The following is a 19,059-nucleotide window of genomic DNA, read 5'->3' as shown; positions in this document are numbered from 1 at the left end:
TCCAGGGCCCATGGCGGTGCAGGCAGTTCTGGAAGCCATGGCGGATCGGCCTTCGTGACCTTGCCAAGGAAGTCAGGCTCGACCACTATGGCCCCGGGCATAAAGCTTTGGGGCTGAGCTCGGGGACAGGAACGGGCTCAGGAATTTCCCTCACGGGAACAGACTGATGAACTTATCTCATGGGAATGGTGGCAATCTTGGCTGAAGCCTCGGGTGTGGCGGCCATCTTGGCATAAGACTCGGGCGTGGCGGCCATCTTGGCTGAAGTGGACAAGGGTGTCTGTGGCTGAGTCGTGGTTGTGTCTTCATCAACCTTAAGGGTGTCATCGTTCCAGGTTACCTGATGAGAAAGCTCGAGGAACTCCTCTACATAGTCCTTGATCGGGCGGCCATCTTGGAAATGGGAGATCAGCCAATCAGCGGGGTTAAAGAGAATACTCATAATTGTTCTCAGTATAAAGTGGTCTGGTCGTCTGTCACAGATAAAGAAGAAGACAACACAGGTAAGTAGCAGAATGCAGATGTTTATTTGCTGGAACAGGAAGCGCGAGTAGTACAGTGACAATGTTGAGTATAACTGCAGTCAGATAGTTTGTAGTTAACTTAGCTGGATGAGTAATGGTACTTTTGATGTCTTTATAGATGACTGAACGGGTAGCAGATGATGAGGAGGAGAGTCGTTGCAGACTGAAGACAGATACTGGCGACTGGAACAATGTGATGGCGAACACACGTGAGTGAATCAGGTGAGTAGATCAGGTGAGTGTCTATAGGTGTGTTCGACATCTGGTGCGGCTGGATGTAACCGATCGGCAGGAGTTGCCGCTTGCAGGCGGGGAGGAGCTGAAAATGGAGACGTGAAGTCAGACACTTTCTGCTTCCTGTAGTGACGCTGAAGTAAAATAAAATGCATTATTTTTCAAATAAACAGATTTATTCAATACTTTATGTAGGCCAATTGCTTAATACAGCGTCTGTTTGTACAATGTTTTTTATCAGTTTTATTTTTATAAAAATGACACAATATAACATGAAACTACATGAAAAGAGGTTTTACTGTTATAAAAAACAGTTTTGTAAGTATTAGTGGAACTGAAGTTTTTAGAATAAACACAAAACTCATGTGATCTTTTTCATGCTGTGAATCCAGCCAATCATGGAACAGCGGTGTCGTCATCAGAGTCGTGCAGCCGCTCTGGAGAAGCTGGGCAGAATGAATCAGCCGGCTGCTCTCGAACCGCTTTCAAGGTACTTTGATGGCATACAGTCACGTGGAATCGGCGCTGTCTCAAGTAAGATAAAATATCTAACCAGCATGTACTACTTCAAGTCAGTTGCAGATCGGTCTGTGCAGCGCTGCATGAAGTTGAACAAGCCTTATGTGTAGACGAGACCAGACATCAATGGTGAAGAGGTTGACTGCTTGCAGGTGCAGGTGATTGAGGAGTCTCATTGATATATACACTAGATGTCGCCTTGGCTACGGCAGTTCATTGGAATGAATGCGTCAATAGAGCCGTCATCAATGAACAGGGGAGCCCCTCCTCTTTAATGTATCAGCGTCAATGTAGGACAAGGTCTAATGGAAATACAATAACCATAAATCGTCATGAATGCGATTTTCTAGTTGTTTTGGTTCGTTCCAATGGTCAGACATGTGTTTATCTTTGAGTCCAGAGAAATTTTAAAAAATGTACAAAATTTCACATTCTTGTGAAATGTAATCCGTTAATGTCTGGTTTTTAGATTTCGTTCGTTAACATCATACTTAGCACAAAAGTCCGGCATCATCCATGAATTCAGCGTTACCTAGCTTCTTCCTATGACAAGACCCCTGTTCCAAGATGGAGGCGGTTTTGACGCATACTTAGAACCCCAAAGGCGACATCTAGTGTATATATCTATGGAGGAGTGTGTGCAGGTGGTGAGCATGAAGGATACTGGGAAGTGTAGTGCCGAGGGTGACTGAGCTAGTGCCTGTGACACTGGGCAGTGGCTTTGCACCACATAAAATAATAATAAAAAAGAGACTACTCATGCAAACTAAACATCAATATTTGTCTAGAGCCACTTAAAAGTAATAAAATGGTGAATAATTCCTCAAAACATCATTGTAACAAAGCAAATCATAAGAATCCACCCATTATATTGGTGCATAAAACGAAGTATTTTGCAAGGACGAGACGGAACCACTGAGCGTAGACATTCAGAGTACTGGCCTTCAAAAATCAAAAAGGTCAAAACATCAATGTAATTCATTTGCCTGGTGTGAAAAACACACACAAATAAAATACGGGAAAATAAATAGTGGTGTATTTAAAATGGCTGTGTTGTTTTACGCAGATCATAAACTTTCAGAACGATGAATATTCCACAGTCACATCATGTGCTTTTGTTTTGATCAAGAGCTGCAATGATGTCATCTATACTTATGCATAACAAGTATGTGGGAAATTGCCTTTTTAATGGCAGAGCCCGCTTAAAACAGTTTGAAACCATTAGGAGAAAAACAACTGGAAACGTGGAAAGACTTGTTGCTGAATATTCTACCAGATCTTGTGGCTAAACGCAGCTTTTCACTTTTAAAGTTACTGAGCGTGTTCTAGCCGATTATGTCATTTTTAAATGTCTTGTAAAAAGCTGTATGGAATTAGCATGTTTCTAAATGGGTTTTATAAAAATCATTTTCATGATAATGCACACTGACTAAGATTACATTAACATTATCATTCCTAACATTTTTATCATCTTCAACATTTTGCAGGCCAAGGACTTGATAAACATATTGTAAAGAATTGACGGTTGCATTTTATGATTTAGGCTATGATACTTACAATGCAAAATCATTAAAGTAATCATTATTGATGAGAAATATTGGCACATAATATTTTAATTTTACTTAATACATTTTGTGGGAGGGACGATGAAACATTTTAGCTCAACTTTGGCTCAACTTAATGTTATATTTTTGTTTATCGCACATTATCTTTTAGCAAAATGATGAAAACTTTTGAAAAATTAAAATATTAGTAAAATATAATTAATAATTAGCAATGGGCGCCCCATGAAAGACCCCTGCTATAGATTTCATGTTAACATCAAAAACAAAAATATATATAATTATTAAAAAACAAAAAGTGATCAAAAGTGACAGTAAAGACATTACACTGTTACAAAAACATTCTATTTCAAATAAATTCTGTTCTTTTTTCCTTTCTCTTCATCAAAGTATTCTCAAATAAATTGTCACTGTTTCAACAAAAATACTAAGCAGCACAACTGTTGTCAACATTGACAATAATAATAAATGTTTTTTTGAGCAGCAAATCAGCATATTAGAATGATTTCTGAAGGATCTTGTGACACTAAAGACTGGAGTAATGATGCTGAAAATTCAGCTTTGCCATCTCAGGAAAAATATATTATATATAATATATTGAAATAGAAAATTGTTAATTTAAAGTGTAATAATACTTCAAAATATTACTGTTTTACTGTATTTGGCGAGTCTGAAACTTTTAAAAATGTAATTTAAATGGTGTATATTGTATGTGTATTTCCATGGCCTTTAGCAAACAACTAAGGGTATGTTTACACAACAACAATGTACTAAAAATGGAAATGTTTTTCCTTTGCGTTTTCCATTGTCAAAGCGATACCCTTTTACACGGATCTGCGAAAACTATTAGAAACGCTATATTCTGCTGTCAGGCCAATTATGTAGTTAGCGATGTCACTTTGTAAAGAAACACTACGCTCCTATAGACTGAACACATAATACGCATGTGCATGATGTCATCATTTTCACTAATTCAGGCACTTTGAAAAACGTTTTCAAAAGTTTGCGTTTTTTGGCCTCCAAAACGTCATTGTCGTGAAAATGAACGGCCAAAAAGCATAAAAAGTTTTCGGTTTTTAGTTGAAAACAGTTTCGTGTAAACGATTAAACTAAATTAAAAAGGAAAAGGGCCTTAATGATGCATGGGTGTCCAACCCAGAACTCTCACTTTACCAACATTCTACATTCATCTCTTTTCTCCCCAGAACTCATTTCTGAAAGCTCAGAGTATTCAAGAGGGACTAACTGTACCTGAGAGAAATGGAGGTTCCTTTGACAGACTCTGAGTGTTGTCTGCTCGGACTAAAGCCCCCCTGCCGGCCATAGCGCTCAACCCCACAGCACAGGATCCTAAGGAAGGCTCTCCGAAAAGCCCGGTTCAGAAAAGCATACAGGAACGGATTCAAGCCCGAGTTGATGTAACCCAACCAGAGCCAAGCGGTCCACATCTGCCAGGGCACGCTATAATTAATGAAGGGATCCACCACGTTGGTAATGAAGAAGGGCGCCCAGCACAGACAGAAGCAGCCCATAATGACAGCCAGCGTCTTGGCCGCCTTGGTTTCATTCTTAATGCGACTGGAGCCTGGTTGATCGTGTTTAGGGTAAGTCGAAGAAGGGGCCGAGCCGGCCCGATGTAGAGATCCGATTCGCCGAGCGTGACCCATAGCGGTGATGTAGATTCGCTGATAGGCGAGAACCATCAGCACCAGAGGCACATAGAAGGCCACGGCTGAACACACCAGGGCATAGGGTCGGTTCACCATGAACACACAAGTTGAATTGCGGGAAGAGTTGAATATTCTTTGTTCAATCTGGGAAATTGAAATGAAAAAACAATTAAGTGTGCATCGATATTAAAACTCTGGCTGATACCAATAACTGATCATTATTTTCATGTTATTATGGTCAATAACATACAATAACAATTCTATAATATTTTGTCTGAATACATTTAACAAAACACTAAAGATTAAAATCAATCATTTTAAATGCTATATGTGAATTTAAGCATCACAACATTATAATGTACTGTATGAAAAATGGATATTCACATAGGTATGGGGATTTGTTAAAGATTACAGTTAAAAGGATTTTTAAAGACTATAACCTTATAAGGGAGTGTTAGATACTGTAAAATGTCATTTACATCATGCATATAATAGAAATGAGCAGGCACAATTGAATATCCAGTATCAACCAGTGCATACTATATACAATATTGACTAGTACAATAAATTAACCGTAATCATAACCGATACTGATTTATTTTGTAGTCTTGACCTTATCAACTACATCCAACAAATAAAATCATACAAAAACATATATACAATAAGTTTACACATACACTACCATTCAAAAACTCAAGACTGTTTAATGTTTTTAAAAGAAGAATCTTATGCTCACCAAGGTTGCATTTATTTGATCAAACATATAGTAAAACGGTAATATTGTGAAATACTATTGCAATTAAAAATAACTGTTTTCTATTTTATTATATTTTAAAGGGTAATTTGTCCCTGTGATGGCAAAGCTGAATTTTCAGAAACCATTGCTCCAGTATTCAGTGTAGTGTTGTTTTTGGCAGCCTGTTTTAATTTTAGTTTTAGTCTAGTCTTTGTGTCAAGCTGTCATTTTAGTTTTTATTAGTTTTAGTCACGTTCATACTCTTTTTAGTCTAGTCTAGTTTTAGTCGACAAAAACTGATGACATTTTAGTCTAGTTTTAGTCAACGAAAACTGATGACATTTTAGTCTAGTTTTAGTCGACGAAAGACATATTTTAGTTTTAGTCAATGAAAATTTTATTTTAGTCTCTTTTTAGTAATGCAATTCTATTTAACCCAGTTAATATAGTAGCTATAAGTAGCCTACCTAATATAGACGAAAATGAAAGTTTTTCCAAATGTCATTTATTTTTCTCCCAAAGACGAATCCCTTTCTCTGTGTCAGACTCAGACTTAACTTTGTTTGTTGTCGTTTATGCTAATGCCTGTTTCACACATACTTCGTTTGCAGTGCGTATCACCGCACGCGTTACGCCCGTTTCACACATACTCGGTTTGCAGTGCGTATGCGGTGCGTATTTTTTTCCGTACCCATGTTAACAGGTTAGAGCTTTCACACTGCACGCGGATGCAGTCCGTCGATCCGTTCCAGTTGCGGTGCGTATACAGCAGTGCAGCGATCGTTTCAGCACCGAGTCTATTTTTGCTGTGCTGCAAACGCTGAATTAAAGGGACAACGCACGGTTCGTGATCAAAATGAACACAGATTGACCTGAAAATGTAGTAATTTCACCATAAATGCATTTAATTCAATAAAATGTAGTAATCTCACCATAAATGTATTTAATTAAATACTACTTTTCATCTTTTTACTTTAAGACCGGGATTTTAAGCAAGGAAAACTACAATTTACCTTAACAAGGACATAAAGAACGACATTCGTGGAGGTGGAGAAACAAGTTCTTTGTGACATTCAAGATTTATTGTATTAAAATTTAAATGCAAAAGAAAAGGCATGAGAGTCGGCTGTTTTTGTCAATTTTAAGTTTTAATTTAAAACGTTTGCGATTTTAATATAAGTAGGCTACATGGTTAAATATTTCACCACTTGCTTGAGCAACTTAATATACAGTATAGAAGTAATGCATGGAATTATAGGCCTATGTTGTTTAAATTGTGTTTAAACGTGCATACGTCCATTCAAGTTTGTATACAAAGAGAATCGCAATGCTGACAATTTTTTTTATTTTTATAAAAGTTGCTGCACTTCTGGATTTGAAATAAAAATAGTGAGTAGCCTATGTGTTTGTGGTACAGCCGCGGATCAGTTACGCACTGCACTGCAAACGCAGCATATGTGAAAGCACTATAGCGTGTGCTGCTCCTGTACCGCATACGCACCGCAACACGCACCGCATACGCACTACACACGGAGTATGTGTGAAACGGGCGTTAGCGCTCACACCCCACGCGGATGCGGTCCGGCAATGCGCTCCAGGAGCAGTGCATGCATAACAGCAGAGCAGAGATCTACACAGTACCTCAACAACGCAACATAATGGATGTAGGCTGAAAATATTGATTTGAAATAAAAAAATAGAGAATAAATATTGTGATTGGTGTACAGCCGTAGATCAGTTGCGCACTGCAAACGTAACACATGTGAAAGCACAATAGCACGTGCTGCTCCTTCATACACACCGCAACACGCACCGCATAAACACTACACACGGAGTATGTGTGAAACAGGCGTAACACACGCAGCTGCATCTTCTAAATAATGCCGCGAGTGGGGCTTGAGGATGTGAAGTCGCCTGCGTCTGCGCAGTGCGATCTGATGCAGCCCCTGAAGTGACAAACAGAAATGCTGCATAATAATAATAATAACGCAAGTAAACGAGCGTCTCGTTTTGGTCAACGAAAACGAAGAGACATTTTAACATAGGTTTTATTTTGTAAACCACATTTAGTCTCGTTTTTATTTGTCAACAATATTGCACACATTTAGTTATAGTCATCGTCACATAACCAGCATTTACTCTGCGTCTCGTCTCGTTTTCGTCACGTGATAAAGGTTCGTTGACGACGATATTTAGTCATAATTTTCGTTGACGAAAGCAACACTACTTCAGTGTCACATGATCCTTCATAAGCAGTTTTGGGTGTAATTCATTACCAAGTAATTCATTGCTGTAATTTATTACTTTTCCCATGAAAAAGTCAAGTAATAGATTACTCTTAATTTTTCTGTAATTTAGTTACTTCTGATGTTAGTGCATTAAATACTGAATAGAACATTTCTATATAAAACAGTAGTGGATTTAACATCAAAATGTATCTAATTTTAAAATGTATGTTTTATGTATGATGTAACCTTCTCCCTTTAAATACTTTGGTCAGTTCAAGAATAAATTATGCAATTTTATAAACTGACTGAGGTTGATCTGGAATAATTAGTGATACAATGCAATATTTTTTAGAGAGAGTGATTACAGGTGTCTAATTACACTGTCGAATATGTAATTAGTAATTATTACTTTATTAGAGTAATTTACCAAAAACGGTTCATAAGGTTCAAAAACATTTATTTGAAATATGTTTTTTTTCCATGTAAAAGTCTTCACCTTCATGTTTACTTAATTTAATGCATCCTATCTAAATAAAATAATTAATTTCTTCAACAAAAAAAAAATTACTGACCTAAAAACTTTTGAACAGTAGTGTAATCTGTTGAATTATTACTAATTAATAGTGGTAATATATATTTTTAATTATTACTATAATTACCAAAAATATAATGGGAATTTGTCCTGTTTACAAAAACGTAACATTCTTTAAAATGGTCACGCCTAAGAAGTGACATCATTTAGACCCTTTTCTACAGAATAGCTAAAGTAAATTAATAATCTCATTCATTTTTTTTAATTGTTACACATTTTTGTAACATTTTTATTTTGGAAAGTACCATTTCTTTAAAAAAAAAAGGTTTTATAATCCAAGCTAAAGAGATCTAGCAGAGAGTAATTACATAACAAGAAGAATGAACCAAACTACTCCTCACTTACAAAGCTCTCGATTCCAATAGTATTCCAGCTTTGCATGATGGGAAGGAAAGAGATGAAAAAGGGGATGACCCAGCATCCAACCAGCATCAGTGAGACTCTTACAGGTGTCATCTTGTTATTGTAGACCAGAGGCTGACAGCAAATCGCATAATACCTGCCCAAGACAGAAATTGCAAATATCTGAAGAATGATTCAATAGATGCTGTCAGTACGCTGTCTTTCGTAAACATTGCGTCCCTATATACTGTACTTTGATATACCCTGATGATACTGCCGATCTTGCCTTCAAAAGCTAATGCAGTGAATTATAACTAGAAAGTATGCACTTACTGGAGACCGCAGAGGCAAATACATCATGAGTCATGGGAATCATAAACGGATGGAGAAAGAACTGAGATAAATCAACAGAATGTGTTGCTCGAGGGAAAGAGAGAGGCTTTAAGAAACTAAGAATGAGTCATGTTACTGCCATATGGACAAGGTGAGCTGCATAAATCACAGCTGCTCTCTTTCGGGTTAAGAGTGCTGCAGTCTTCCCAATGGGTGAACATGAGAAAATTTGCAAACGTAACACAGCAAATTACACATAATTAGCTGACACGCTGACAAGCCCCTTGGAGTTAGCGTGAAGACATCAATTATGTGTTTCTTTTTTGTGCATACAATTTTGAATGTACAGTTTACTCAAAGACACATTATAATTAGAAACTGGACAAAATATAAATTAGACATCACAATACAGGCCGGACAGCATCTCTGTGTATTGTTGCACACTGTAATTTGGTGACGCAAGATTAGAGGGCTTTGACCTATATAAGAAAGCCTATAAATGCCAAAATGCAGTTTAGAAAGAAAAAATAAATGATTGTGTGTAAATACTGTATCAAAATACAAATGTTTTTTAAAGAGAAAAAATGTATGATCAAATCTAGCAACGACAATTGCTATCCCAAAAGTGTCTAAATTTAGTTATTGCCATGGCAACACAAGCAGTTGTTTGTGTAGGACAATAGTGATTTTTTGTTACTATATTAGCTTCATGAGCAGCACTTACCTGTCTAGTGCAATGCAGCACAGATGCAGAATAGATACACTGGTTAGCTGCACGTCCAGTGAGGTACGGACCAGGCAGAACATTTCTCCGTAACTCCACTGACCCGTGGTCAACTCTATGGTTGCCAGGGGCATCACAACAAGGGCAACTAGAAGGTCTGCAAAAGCCAGGGATACAACGAAGAAGTTGGTCTTCTTCTTCCTATATTTAGAACAGTAGATACACAAAAAATTAGATTAATAGACATTAGTTCACAGTACAAAATAGCGTCTGTACAGTTTGTCGAAAAATACTCATGTTTAAGCAATTTAATGATATACTTTATCATAATCATGGAGCTTTTTTATGGAAGTTTTTTATATTATCATATTCAAAGTTTCTAGTGTTTCTAATACAACAGCTGATTTGACCAATGTAATCAAGTCTCTCAATATTTTTTTCCTCGTCTGTAGAGTCGTAGAAATGCTATCATCATGGATTTTATCTTTTGTTATTAGAGAAAAGGGGAACACAAAAATTCTATATCACTATAGAAGTGACCCAACTATAACCCAACTATGATGACTTGCACTTCTGAGAACCCTAGATGTGAAAAGAGTCAACTATAATTTCATATGAAAATTTCATTGCATACATAATTTTCTTTGCATTTATGTCTCACTTTGCAGAAATAAAATATCTAAGCATCTTTAAAATGAGATCGATTTACTTGAGAAGCAAACTACCTAAGATTTAAAGGTTTGTTTTCAGAGAACAAAATGAGGGTTATTTTCTAATTTTCTTTCCCTTTGTTTTCTGGTTGTAGGAAAAAACTATCTGCACAGTGGGGTTTCAAGATTCAAGATGTATCGTTTGTCTGAAAACAAATCCTTATTTCATGTGCAGTTTTGCTTCTCAAGTAAATTCACCTTCTTTTAAGGTTTTTAAAGACCGTTTTACTAGAAAGAAAGACAAAAATACGGATTTAATAAATGATTTTGCAGTTCTTTCAACACTGAATGATAAATGTATTTACCACATAAATCCATTATATTTTGTGGTAAATAAAAAAAAAGACCGTTCACACTGTTTTGAAAACAGAACCACATTTCAGGGAATCAGCTTACTTTAAGATATCTTGCATTTTAAGCTTTTTTTTTACCATCAAATATGTACATTGACAAAGTAAATTTAAATGTAGATATGAAGCACCATTACCTTAGCTGTCTGTCTTTACAGAGAGCCACCATCACAAGCAAATTACCAAGCACAGTCAGTATGATGATGGTCACCAGGACGACAGACAGCATTATCCTTGAAGTGTGTTTAGACATAACTGGATCCACTGCACTGTAGACAAAAATATGCCGATAATTATACATTGATGAGAGATAAACATTTTATTAATCTTTGTAGTAAAAAATATCGGTTCTTACTCGTCCGCTGAGTCTGATGCTGTGGCCATCACTGGTCATCTGTATGAAAGTGGTCAGATGGAGTTTGGTTCACACACGACACAGCAGTCCCACTCCTGTGGGACAAACACAACTGATTTGGGTTCTCACATCCCAGATTCAATCATATTCTTTCAGCATGAGCTTCAAAGTGAGAGCATTGAGAATAAACCATCAGCACCTTTGTATATGAAACGGGCTTCTGGGATATAACATGAGAATATGAGACATAATGACTCTATGACCCCCTTTAAATATAACTTTCCCTGCACTTAATAGACTTAATAGATGTTTTTGCTGCTGACAAACACATTTCTGGTTTGAAGTTGATAAAGGAGTACTTCCGTATTACTGATGGGGCTGTGGATAAAACAAAAAAGGTTTGGCAAAAACTGGAAAATGTAAGTCTTATTAGATTCTCAATCTCAAAACACATCAAATATTGAAGATAGGAAAACTTCAACACAAAGCACATGCACTCCTTTATCGGGTTAATTCACTCTTTTATGTGGGTTAATACCCACAGTGGCCAAATCGCACCCTGTGCTTGTGGCGCTTCAGCCATAACTCAAGCAGAAGTGGAGAGAGCTCTCACAGGGTAAACACTGCAAGTGTGTGTTGTATTTGCCCAGCTGGGAGGCTCAAGTGGGTATTAGAGAGAAACCCCGGACGCTTCTTTCCTGTTCTGTTGCTTTCGTTTCAAATGAAGTGAGTTTTAAATGAGCCGCATGATTATAATACCCCTGTTTCAGACACACCAAACAAAATAGGCTATTCTGAACAGATACACAGAGAGGACAGCTGATTTACACATGATGCTTTTTTTAAAGGAGAGGGTGAAAGGGTCATTCTACTAAACAGGTGCCATTTGTGTCCCTGATATGTATGTGTAAAAAATAGTCAATTTAACAATTAACATATGAAGGCAATTTATATGTGGAACCCCTAAAAGGACACAGTGATGGAAAAGTATATGAGATGGGCGGTTAATTATATTCCAACGCTTCTCTTTGCGTTCGTTCAAAAACGTTTTGCAATAAAACTTATTTTCTCTGGGAACTCAATAGTTTTGCGAGAGAACTCAAAAGCATTGCAATATCATTTTTCCTCACCATGTCCCCTTATGGGCTCTGTAGAAATTTATCTTAATTAATCAATGTTTTTATTTTTGATTACCATTTAACAGATAATCTAGCATTTTTTCTATATTCTCATCTGTCAGTAATTTAAAATGACATTTTAAATTTGAATCTAAAATGACATTTTAAAATGTCAACCCTTTTACCATGATTTTGCATAGTGAACAATTGACAATTGAAAAGTATACATCTTTAAAAATATTGTCTTTCTAAGAAGCAACTTTGTTTCATAATCTTGTGTACAAGGCTTGTCAAATTAAATTGTAACTGTAACTGTCAACCTTGTTACCTTTCAGAAGCTATACAGTTATTAAGTCCCAAAATGCATTAATTTAGCTTAAGATGTCACAATACAATTGAATTACTCTTAAACACATTGCTTAATTGTTAGAATGTTTTAAATCTTATGAAACTTCACTTAAAAACCACACTTACACACTTTACTTAAAAATCACACCAATCAAATGTGGGAATGGCATCCTTTTTTTTTTTTTTTGAATGACCCAAAAAAGATAGCTGAACTGAAGTATGAAAGCTGATGCCATGTGACACAACACTAACTTTCATTAATCTTGTCTCATAAGATCTAAGAGCCCACTATTCCCTTCAGCTCAAGGGATTTCAAACTTGGTTAACTGTCTGAAGCATACTGTAGATCTGTCCAGATAAATAATGTGGGACTTTGAACTTTCCTGTTTTTATAAAAGCATTAAATAAATTAAATAAATTGGTTGGTAAAATTATAAATTAACTTCAAACTCTTTACTTAAAGGGATAGTTCACCCGAAAATGAAAATTATTTACTCATTTACATGTATCATTTACTTATCCTCATGTTGTTCCAAACCTGTAAGACTTTCATTCAACTTCGGAACACAAATGAAGATGTTTTTAATGAAATCCAAGCAATTTCTGTCCCTCCATAGACAGCTACACAACAACCACTTTGACGCTTCAAAAAGGTCATTAAGAGATCGTAAAACTAATCCAAATGAATTGAGAGGTTTAGTCCAAACTTTCTGAAGAGAATCGATCGCTTTATATGATGAACAGATTGAATTTAGGCTTTTATTAAAAGGTTGTATCAGTGATTTCAGGCCCAAAAATAAATGTCTAATCTTTCCTAACGATCCGCTAGCTGCCCGCCCCATAAGCATGCCGTCAAAAAACCTCGTCTCTGTAGGCAACGTAGGCTCTGAGATCTGCACACAAAAACAAATGGGACAACCACCACTCAAAACCAAAATAAACAGTGTTCCAACCAATCACTGACAGGGGCGGGTGTTGTGAGGTTTTGCGCTCGTGCACGGCTGGACGCGAAATCGGAGCAACACCCGACCCTGTCAGTGATTGGTTGGAACACTGTTTATTTTGGTTTTGAGTGGTGGTTGTCCCATTTGTTTTTGTGTGCAGATCTCAGAGCCTACGCTGCCTACAGAGACGCGTTTTTTGGACGGCATGCTTATGGGGCGGGCAGCTAGCGGATCGTTAGGAAAGATTAGACATTTATTTTTGGGCCAGAAATCACTGATACAACCTTTAACATAAACATTCATCACCTCACACATCATTTCTGGTAAATAGAAGCTCAAGCATGTTTGCTTGACGTGGCATTTGAGCTTCCTCAAGAACCAATGAGGTTCATTCTCGTGTTACGCAGCACGATTGAGCTTCTTTAAGAATCAATGCGGTTCATTCTCGTGTTACGCAGCACATTTGAGCTTCTTTAAGAACCAATGAGCTTCATTCTCGTGTTATACAGCACGTTTGAGCTTCTTTAAGAACCAATGAGCTTCATTCTCGTGTTATACAGCACGTTTGAGCTTCCGCAAGAACCAATGAGGTTCATTCTCGTGTTACGCAGCACATTTGAGCTTCTTTAAGAACCAATGAGGTTCATTCTCGTGTTATACAGCACATTTGAGCTTCTTTAAGAACCAACGAGGTTCATTCTCGTGTTACGCAGCACATTTGAGCTTCTTTAAGAACCAATGAGGTTCATTCTGGTGTTACGCAGCACATTTGAGCTTCTTTAAGAACCAATGAGGTTCATTCTCGTGTTATACAGCACGTTTGAGCTTCCGCAAGAACCAATGAGGTTCATTCGCGTGTTACGCAGCACATTTGAGCTTCTTTAAGAACCAATGAGGTTCATTCTCGTGTTATACAGCACATTTGAGCTTCTTTAAGAACCAACGAGGTTCATTCTCGTGTTACGCAGCACATTTGAGCTTCTTTAAGAACCAATGAGGTTCATTCTCGTGTTACGCAGCACATTTGAGCTTCTTTAAGAACCAATGAGGTTCATTCTCGTGTTATACAGCACGTTTGAGCTTCCGCAAGAACCAATGAGGTTCATTCGCGTGTTACGCAGCACATTTGAGCTTCTTTAAGAACCAATGAGGTTCATTCTCGTGTTACGCAGCACATTTGAGCTTCTTTAAGAACCAAGGAGGTTCATTCTCGTGTTACGCAGCACATTTGAGCTTCTTTAAGAACCAATGAGCTTCATTCTCATGTTACGCAGCACATTTGAGCTTCTTTAAGAACCAATGAGGTTCATTCTTGTGTTACGCAGCACATTTGAGCTTCTTTAAGAACCAATGAGGTTCATTCTCGTGTTACGCAGCACATTTGAGCTTCTTTAAGAACCAATGAGGTTCATTCTCGTGTTACGCAGCACGTTTGAGCTTCCGCAAGAACCAATGAGGTTCATTCTCATGTTACGCAGCACATTTGAGCTTCTTTAAGAACCAATGAGGTTCATTCTCATGTTACGCAGCACATTTGGGCTTCTTTAAGAACCAATGAGGTTCATTCTCGTGTTACGCAGCACATTTGAGCTTCTTTAAGAACCAATGAGGTTCATTCTCATGTTACGCAGCACATTTGAGCTTCTTTAAGAACCAATGAGGTTCATTCTCGTGTTACACAGCACATTTGAGCTTCTTTAAGAACCAATGAGGTTCATTCTCGTGTTACGCAGCACATTTGAGCTTCTTTAAGAACCAATGAGGTTCATTCTCATGTTACGCAGCACATTTGGGCTTCTTTAAGAACCAATGAGGTTCATTCTCGTGTTACGCAGCACATTTGAGCTTCTTTAAGAACCAATGAGGTTCATTCTGGTGTTACGCAGCACATTTGAGCTTCTTTAAGAACCAATGAGGTTCATTCTCGTGTTATACAGCACGTTTGAGCTTCCGCAAGAACCAATGAGGTTCATTCTCGTGTTACGCAGCACATTTGAGCTTCTTTAAGAACCAATGAGGTTCATTCTCGTGTTATACAGCACATTTGAGCTTCTTTAAGAACCAACGAGGTTCATTCTCGTGTTACGCAGCACATTTGAGCTTCTTTAAGAACCAATGAGGTTCATTCTCGTGTTACGCAGCACATTTGAGCTTCTTTAAGAACCAATGAGCTTCATTCTCGTGTTATACAGCACGTTTGAGCTTCCGCAAGAACCAATGAGGTTCATTCGCGTGTTACGCAGCACATTTGAGCTTCTTTAAGAACCAATGAGGTTCATTCTCGTGTTACGCAGCACATTTGAGCTTCTTTAAGAACCAAGGAGGTTCATTCTCGTGTTACGCAGCACATTTGAGCTTCTTTAAGAACCAATGAGCTTCATTCTCGTGTTACGCAGCACATTTGAGCTTCTTTAAGAACCAATGAGGTTCATTCTCGTGTTACGCAGCACATTTGAGCTTCTTTAAGAACCAATGAGGTTCATTCTCGTGTTACGCAGCACATTTGAGCTTCTTTAAGAACCAATGAGGTTCATTCTCGTGTTACGCAGCACGTTTGAGCTTCCGCAAGAACCAATGAGGTTCATTCTCATGTTACGCAGCACATTTGAGCTTCTTTAAGAACCAATGAGGTTCATTCTCATGTTACGCAGCACATTTGGGCTTCTTTAAGAACCAATGAGGTTCATTCTCGTGTTACGCAGCACATTTGAGCTTCTTTAAGAACCAATGAGGTTCATTCTCATGTTACGCAGCACATTTGAGCTTCTTTAAGAACCAATGAGGTTCATTCTCGTGTTACACAGCACGTTTGAGCTTCTTTAAGAACCAATGAGGTTCATTCTCGTGTTACACAGCACGTTTGAGCTTCCACAAGAGGTTTATTTGCGTGCATCAAACAGGTTCCGTTGAGCTTTCGTTTATGTTTGCTGAACAATTTTAAATGTGAATAAAAGCCTAAATTCAATCTGTTCGTCATAAAGCAATCGAGTCTATTCAGAAAATTTGGACTAAACCGCTCAATTCATATGGATTGGTTTTACGATTTCGTTATGAACTTTTTGAAGTGTCAAATTTGTAGTTGCGTGGACTTTCAATGAAGGGATTGAAATGTCTCATATTTCATCAAAAAGATCTTCATTTGTGTTCCGAAGATGAAAAAAAATCTTATAGGTTAGAAGGGAGTAATTCATTTCAGAATTTAAATTTTTGGGTGAACTAACCCTTTAGAGCTAATGAACATGTTATACTTGAAACTGTACCCTAAAGTGATGCATCACAACCTGGAAGCGTAATTATTGAACAATTTACAATAAAACTGAAAAACATTAACTAACATATCGATGAAGTAGGCAGCTCTAGGTTTCAATAAAAATAACACCTACTGTATAACTCTTGGCAAATTATTGTCATTGTAACCTTTTGGCAATACTCGCTTGTTAGGATTTGATTGGCTTCTCTTATACAAAACAAAACAACGTGACATAATTGACATAATGAAAAGAATATGCACTGACAAACCCTCTGATAAATAATTTTGACACCTACCCACACAACCTCTTTTTTCATTTCACGCCACCAGGAAAACGGAGTGGCATTTGCATTAAAGGGATAAAATACATATGTGGTGACAAAAAAAACAACAACTAAACATAAGCCATAATCATAAACAAGTTATGAGAGTGACATTATAAATCCCATATGGGACTGACACAAATATTGATCATAATTATGTTACTGTAGCTCATTGTGATTTTGCTAAGACATATCTTGTTGATCCTGGAACATCATTCCTGTCTGAAAATTTAGTCCCAACCCTATCCCTACCCCTAAACCTAACCTAACCCATAACTTATCCCTAAAATCAGAGTGAAATGTTGTGTAAATAATAACACTGATGTAGAACCACCAAACCCTGGGTGTAAGCCTAAACATGACATAAATTGTAAACTTGTCCCCCAAATCTGATTGGTTGATTTGAATGTTGTTCCAGGATCAACAAAGATGTTGATCCAGGAGCATGTTGTAGTTGGTGAAATCATGTTCACCAGTGAGGGACCTACATGGCGATATAATAAAACAATAACAATCTTCACATCTTTTTTAAAACAATCTTTTTAACCGACTTAAAAGGGATTCACAAAGTCTTTGCGCATCATGAAATAAATAAATAAATAAATCTATAATGTGATTTCAATCTTGATCAGGATCAGTTCCTCTCTACAATTACAATGAATAAACTATGATGACAATCAAATCTTTGGCTGTTCAAAGTGGGCAAAATCAGTGACACTACATTAATTTTGATATCTTCAACAAATTCATGATTATTTCAACCACAGCTGTAAATTTCATAGTTGGAGGCAAATTTCTCCAAAATCAGTAAACAAATAAACTCTGATACTCTCTGATAGAAACCAATTAAAACGTGTCATTATTCTTTACAATTTAAAAAAAAAAAAACCAAAAACATTAAACAAATAATAACAACAACAATAATATCTATTATTATTACATTCAAATATTTAAAAATAGACATAATACTTTAGGGTGATTAAAATAACCTGTTGCACATTTTGACATTTGAAGGCATTAAGTACTAGGCAGCATTATTAAAACAACTTTACTCACCCATGGGCTCCGTGTTTCATTTCTCTATGAATCCACACGTGTTTTTATAACCTGTCATATTCCATCACAGTTTGTCGGAGACTGAAGTGCTCTTCTCTGTTCTATGTCACAATCAAACCGCGACTGCAAGCATCAGATCATCGATTGATGTAATTGACCGGTGCGCTCTGAGTCTCTGCCTGTCCAACACAACACACCACAACAGAGCAACAGCGCCACCCACTGCCTCAACTCACTTTACTGCGCTTATTCACAACAAAAGGCCCATTAGGCTTTCACGTTTCAGTTTTTCTTCTTGAAAAATTAGCTATTGATATTAAGTATGCAATATTCACTATGTACAATGCAATATAATGTTGTAGTGTCACGCACAAACGTCAGTTGTTATATTAAGCTAAATAGGATGCTGTAGCCTAGACGATAGTGTCAAGAATGGAAGTGAAAGATAACTGATTACGAACTAAATGGTTACGGAAGGATAGTCTGCTGTGTGGAGATCACTGTCATTGAAATTCCCCATTCATTCATTCATACTCAGTCCGAAGATGGAAAGACTTCTTTCAAACCACGAGATGGCGAAAGAGCACCAAACATAGGCTACTGCATTTTACTAAAGTCCCTTTAATCTGTAATGGAGTGGGAGATACGTCCGTATATTGTACTGAATTTGTAGTAGATATTGGTCAAGTTAATAAAATCCTGAGATATAATCTATATAAAATTATTTACAAACAATCTACTCTATATCTCATATCAGACTCAATACACATCAAGGTAATATGCTGCATTATGCAGGATGCTCAAAGTCAAGCTGATAAATATGATTAAATAAAGCATTGTATTTATAAAAAAAATGCAAACGCCCTGCAAAACGTGTTGACCTTGTTAATCTTGCCCTCAATAAGTCATTTACTGAACAGAGGAAAATACATATTAATACAAATAGCTAATATATCAAATAAAATGTGTTGGGATTTTGGTTTCCAATAAGAAATGAATCAGCAAACAAAGAATGACCTTGACTTACATTCACCATGTTTGCAGAAGAGTAAAAATCTTCTGTTGGTGGACACTTCATGACTTCAGCCTGTCTTCACTTCAGTCTGCTAAATTAAATTAGGCCTACTTGACAATATACTGT

The 19,059-nt window shown here is 37.0% G+C and overlaps 1 protein-coding gene across 3 annotated transcripts in view; it reads right to left on the bottom strand.

Moving 5' to 3' along the window:
* The window catches only part of LOC143740854 (5-hydroxytryptamine receptor 4), a 29,784-nt gene extending 11,735 nt beyond the window's left edge, over window positions 1-18,049 (bottom strand). Inside the window, exons 1-7 of one of the 3 annotated variants that reach the window (XM_077232951.1) lie at window positions 17,919-18,045; window positions 10,880-10,974; window positions 10,662-10,793; window positions 9,465-9,665; window positions 8,411-8,564; window positions 4,091-4,653; window positions 509-843 (exon numbers count right to left, since the gene is read on the bottom strand). In XM_077232951.1, the coding sequence (XP_077089066.1) occupies window positions 768-843; window positions 4,091-4,653; window positions 8,411-8,564; window positions 9,465-9,665; window positions 10,662-10,793; window positions 10,880-10,908 (1,155 nt within the window). In that variant the 5' untranslated portion in view covers window positions 10,909-10,974; window positions 17,919-18,045 and the 3' untranslated portion in view covers window positions 509-767. Of the gene's footprint in view, window positions 1-508; window positions 844-4,090; window positions 4,654-8,410; window positions 8,565-9,464; window positions 9,666-10,661; window positions 10,794-10,879; window positions 11,037-17,918 lie in introns of those variants that run through there. The other 2 variants (XM_077232949.1, XM_077232950.1) reach the window with 2 other exon arrangements.
* Window positions 18,050-19,059: the final 1,010 nt, after the last annotated feature.

Source organism: Siphateles boraxobius, unplaced genomic scaffold, assembly GCF_051911475.1.
Source record: "Siphateles boraxobius isolate OS27281-9 unplaced genomic scaffold, OSU_SipBor_1 18, whole genome shotgun sequence".
NCBI classification, from domain to species: Eukaryota; Metazoa; Chordata; class Actinopteri; order Cypriniformes; family Leuciscidae; genus Siphateles; species Siphateles boraxobius.
This window is presented reverse-complemented; position numbering and strand designations above follow the sequence as displayed.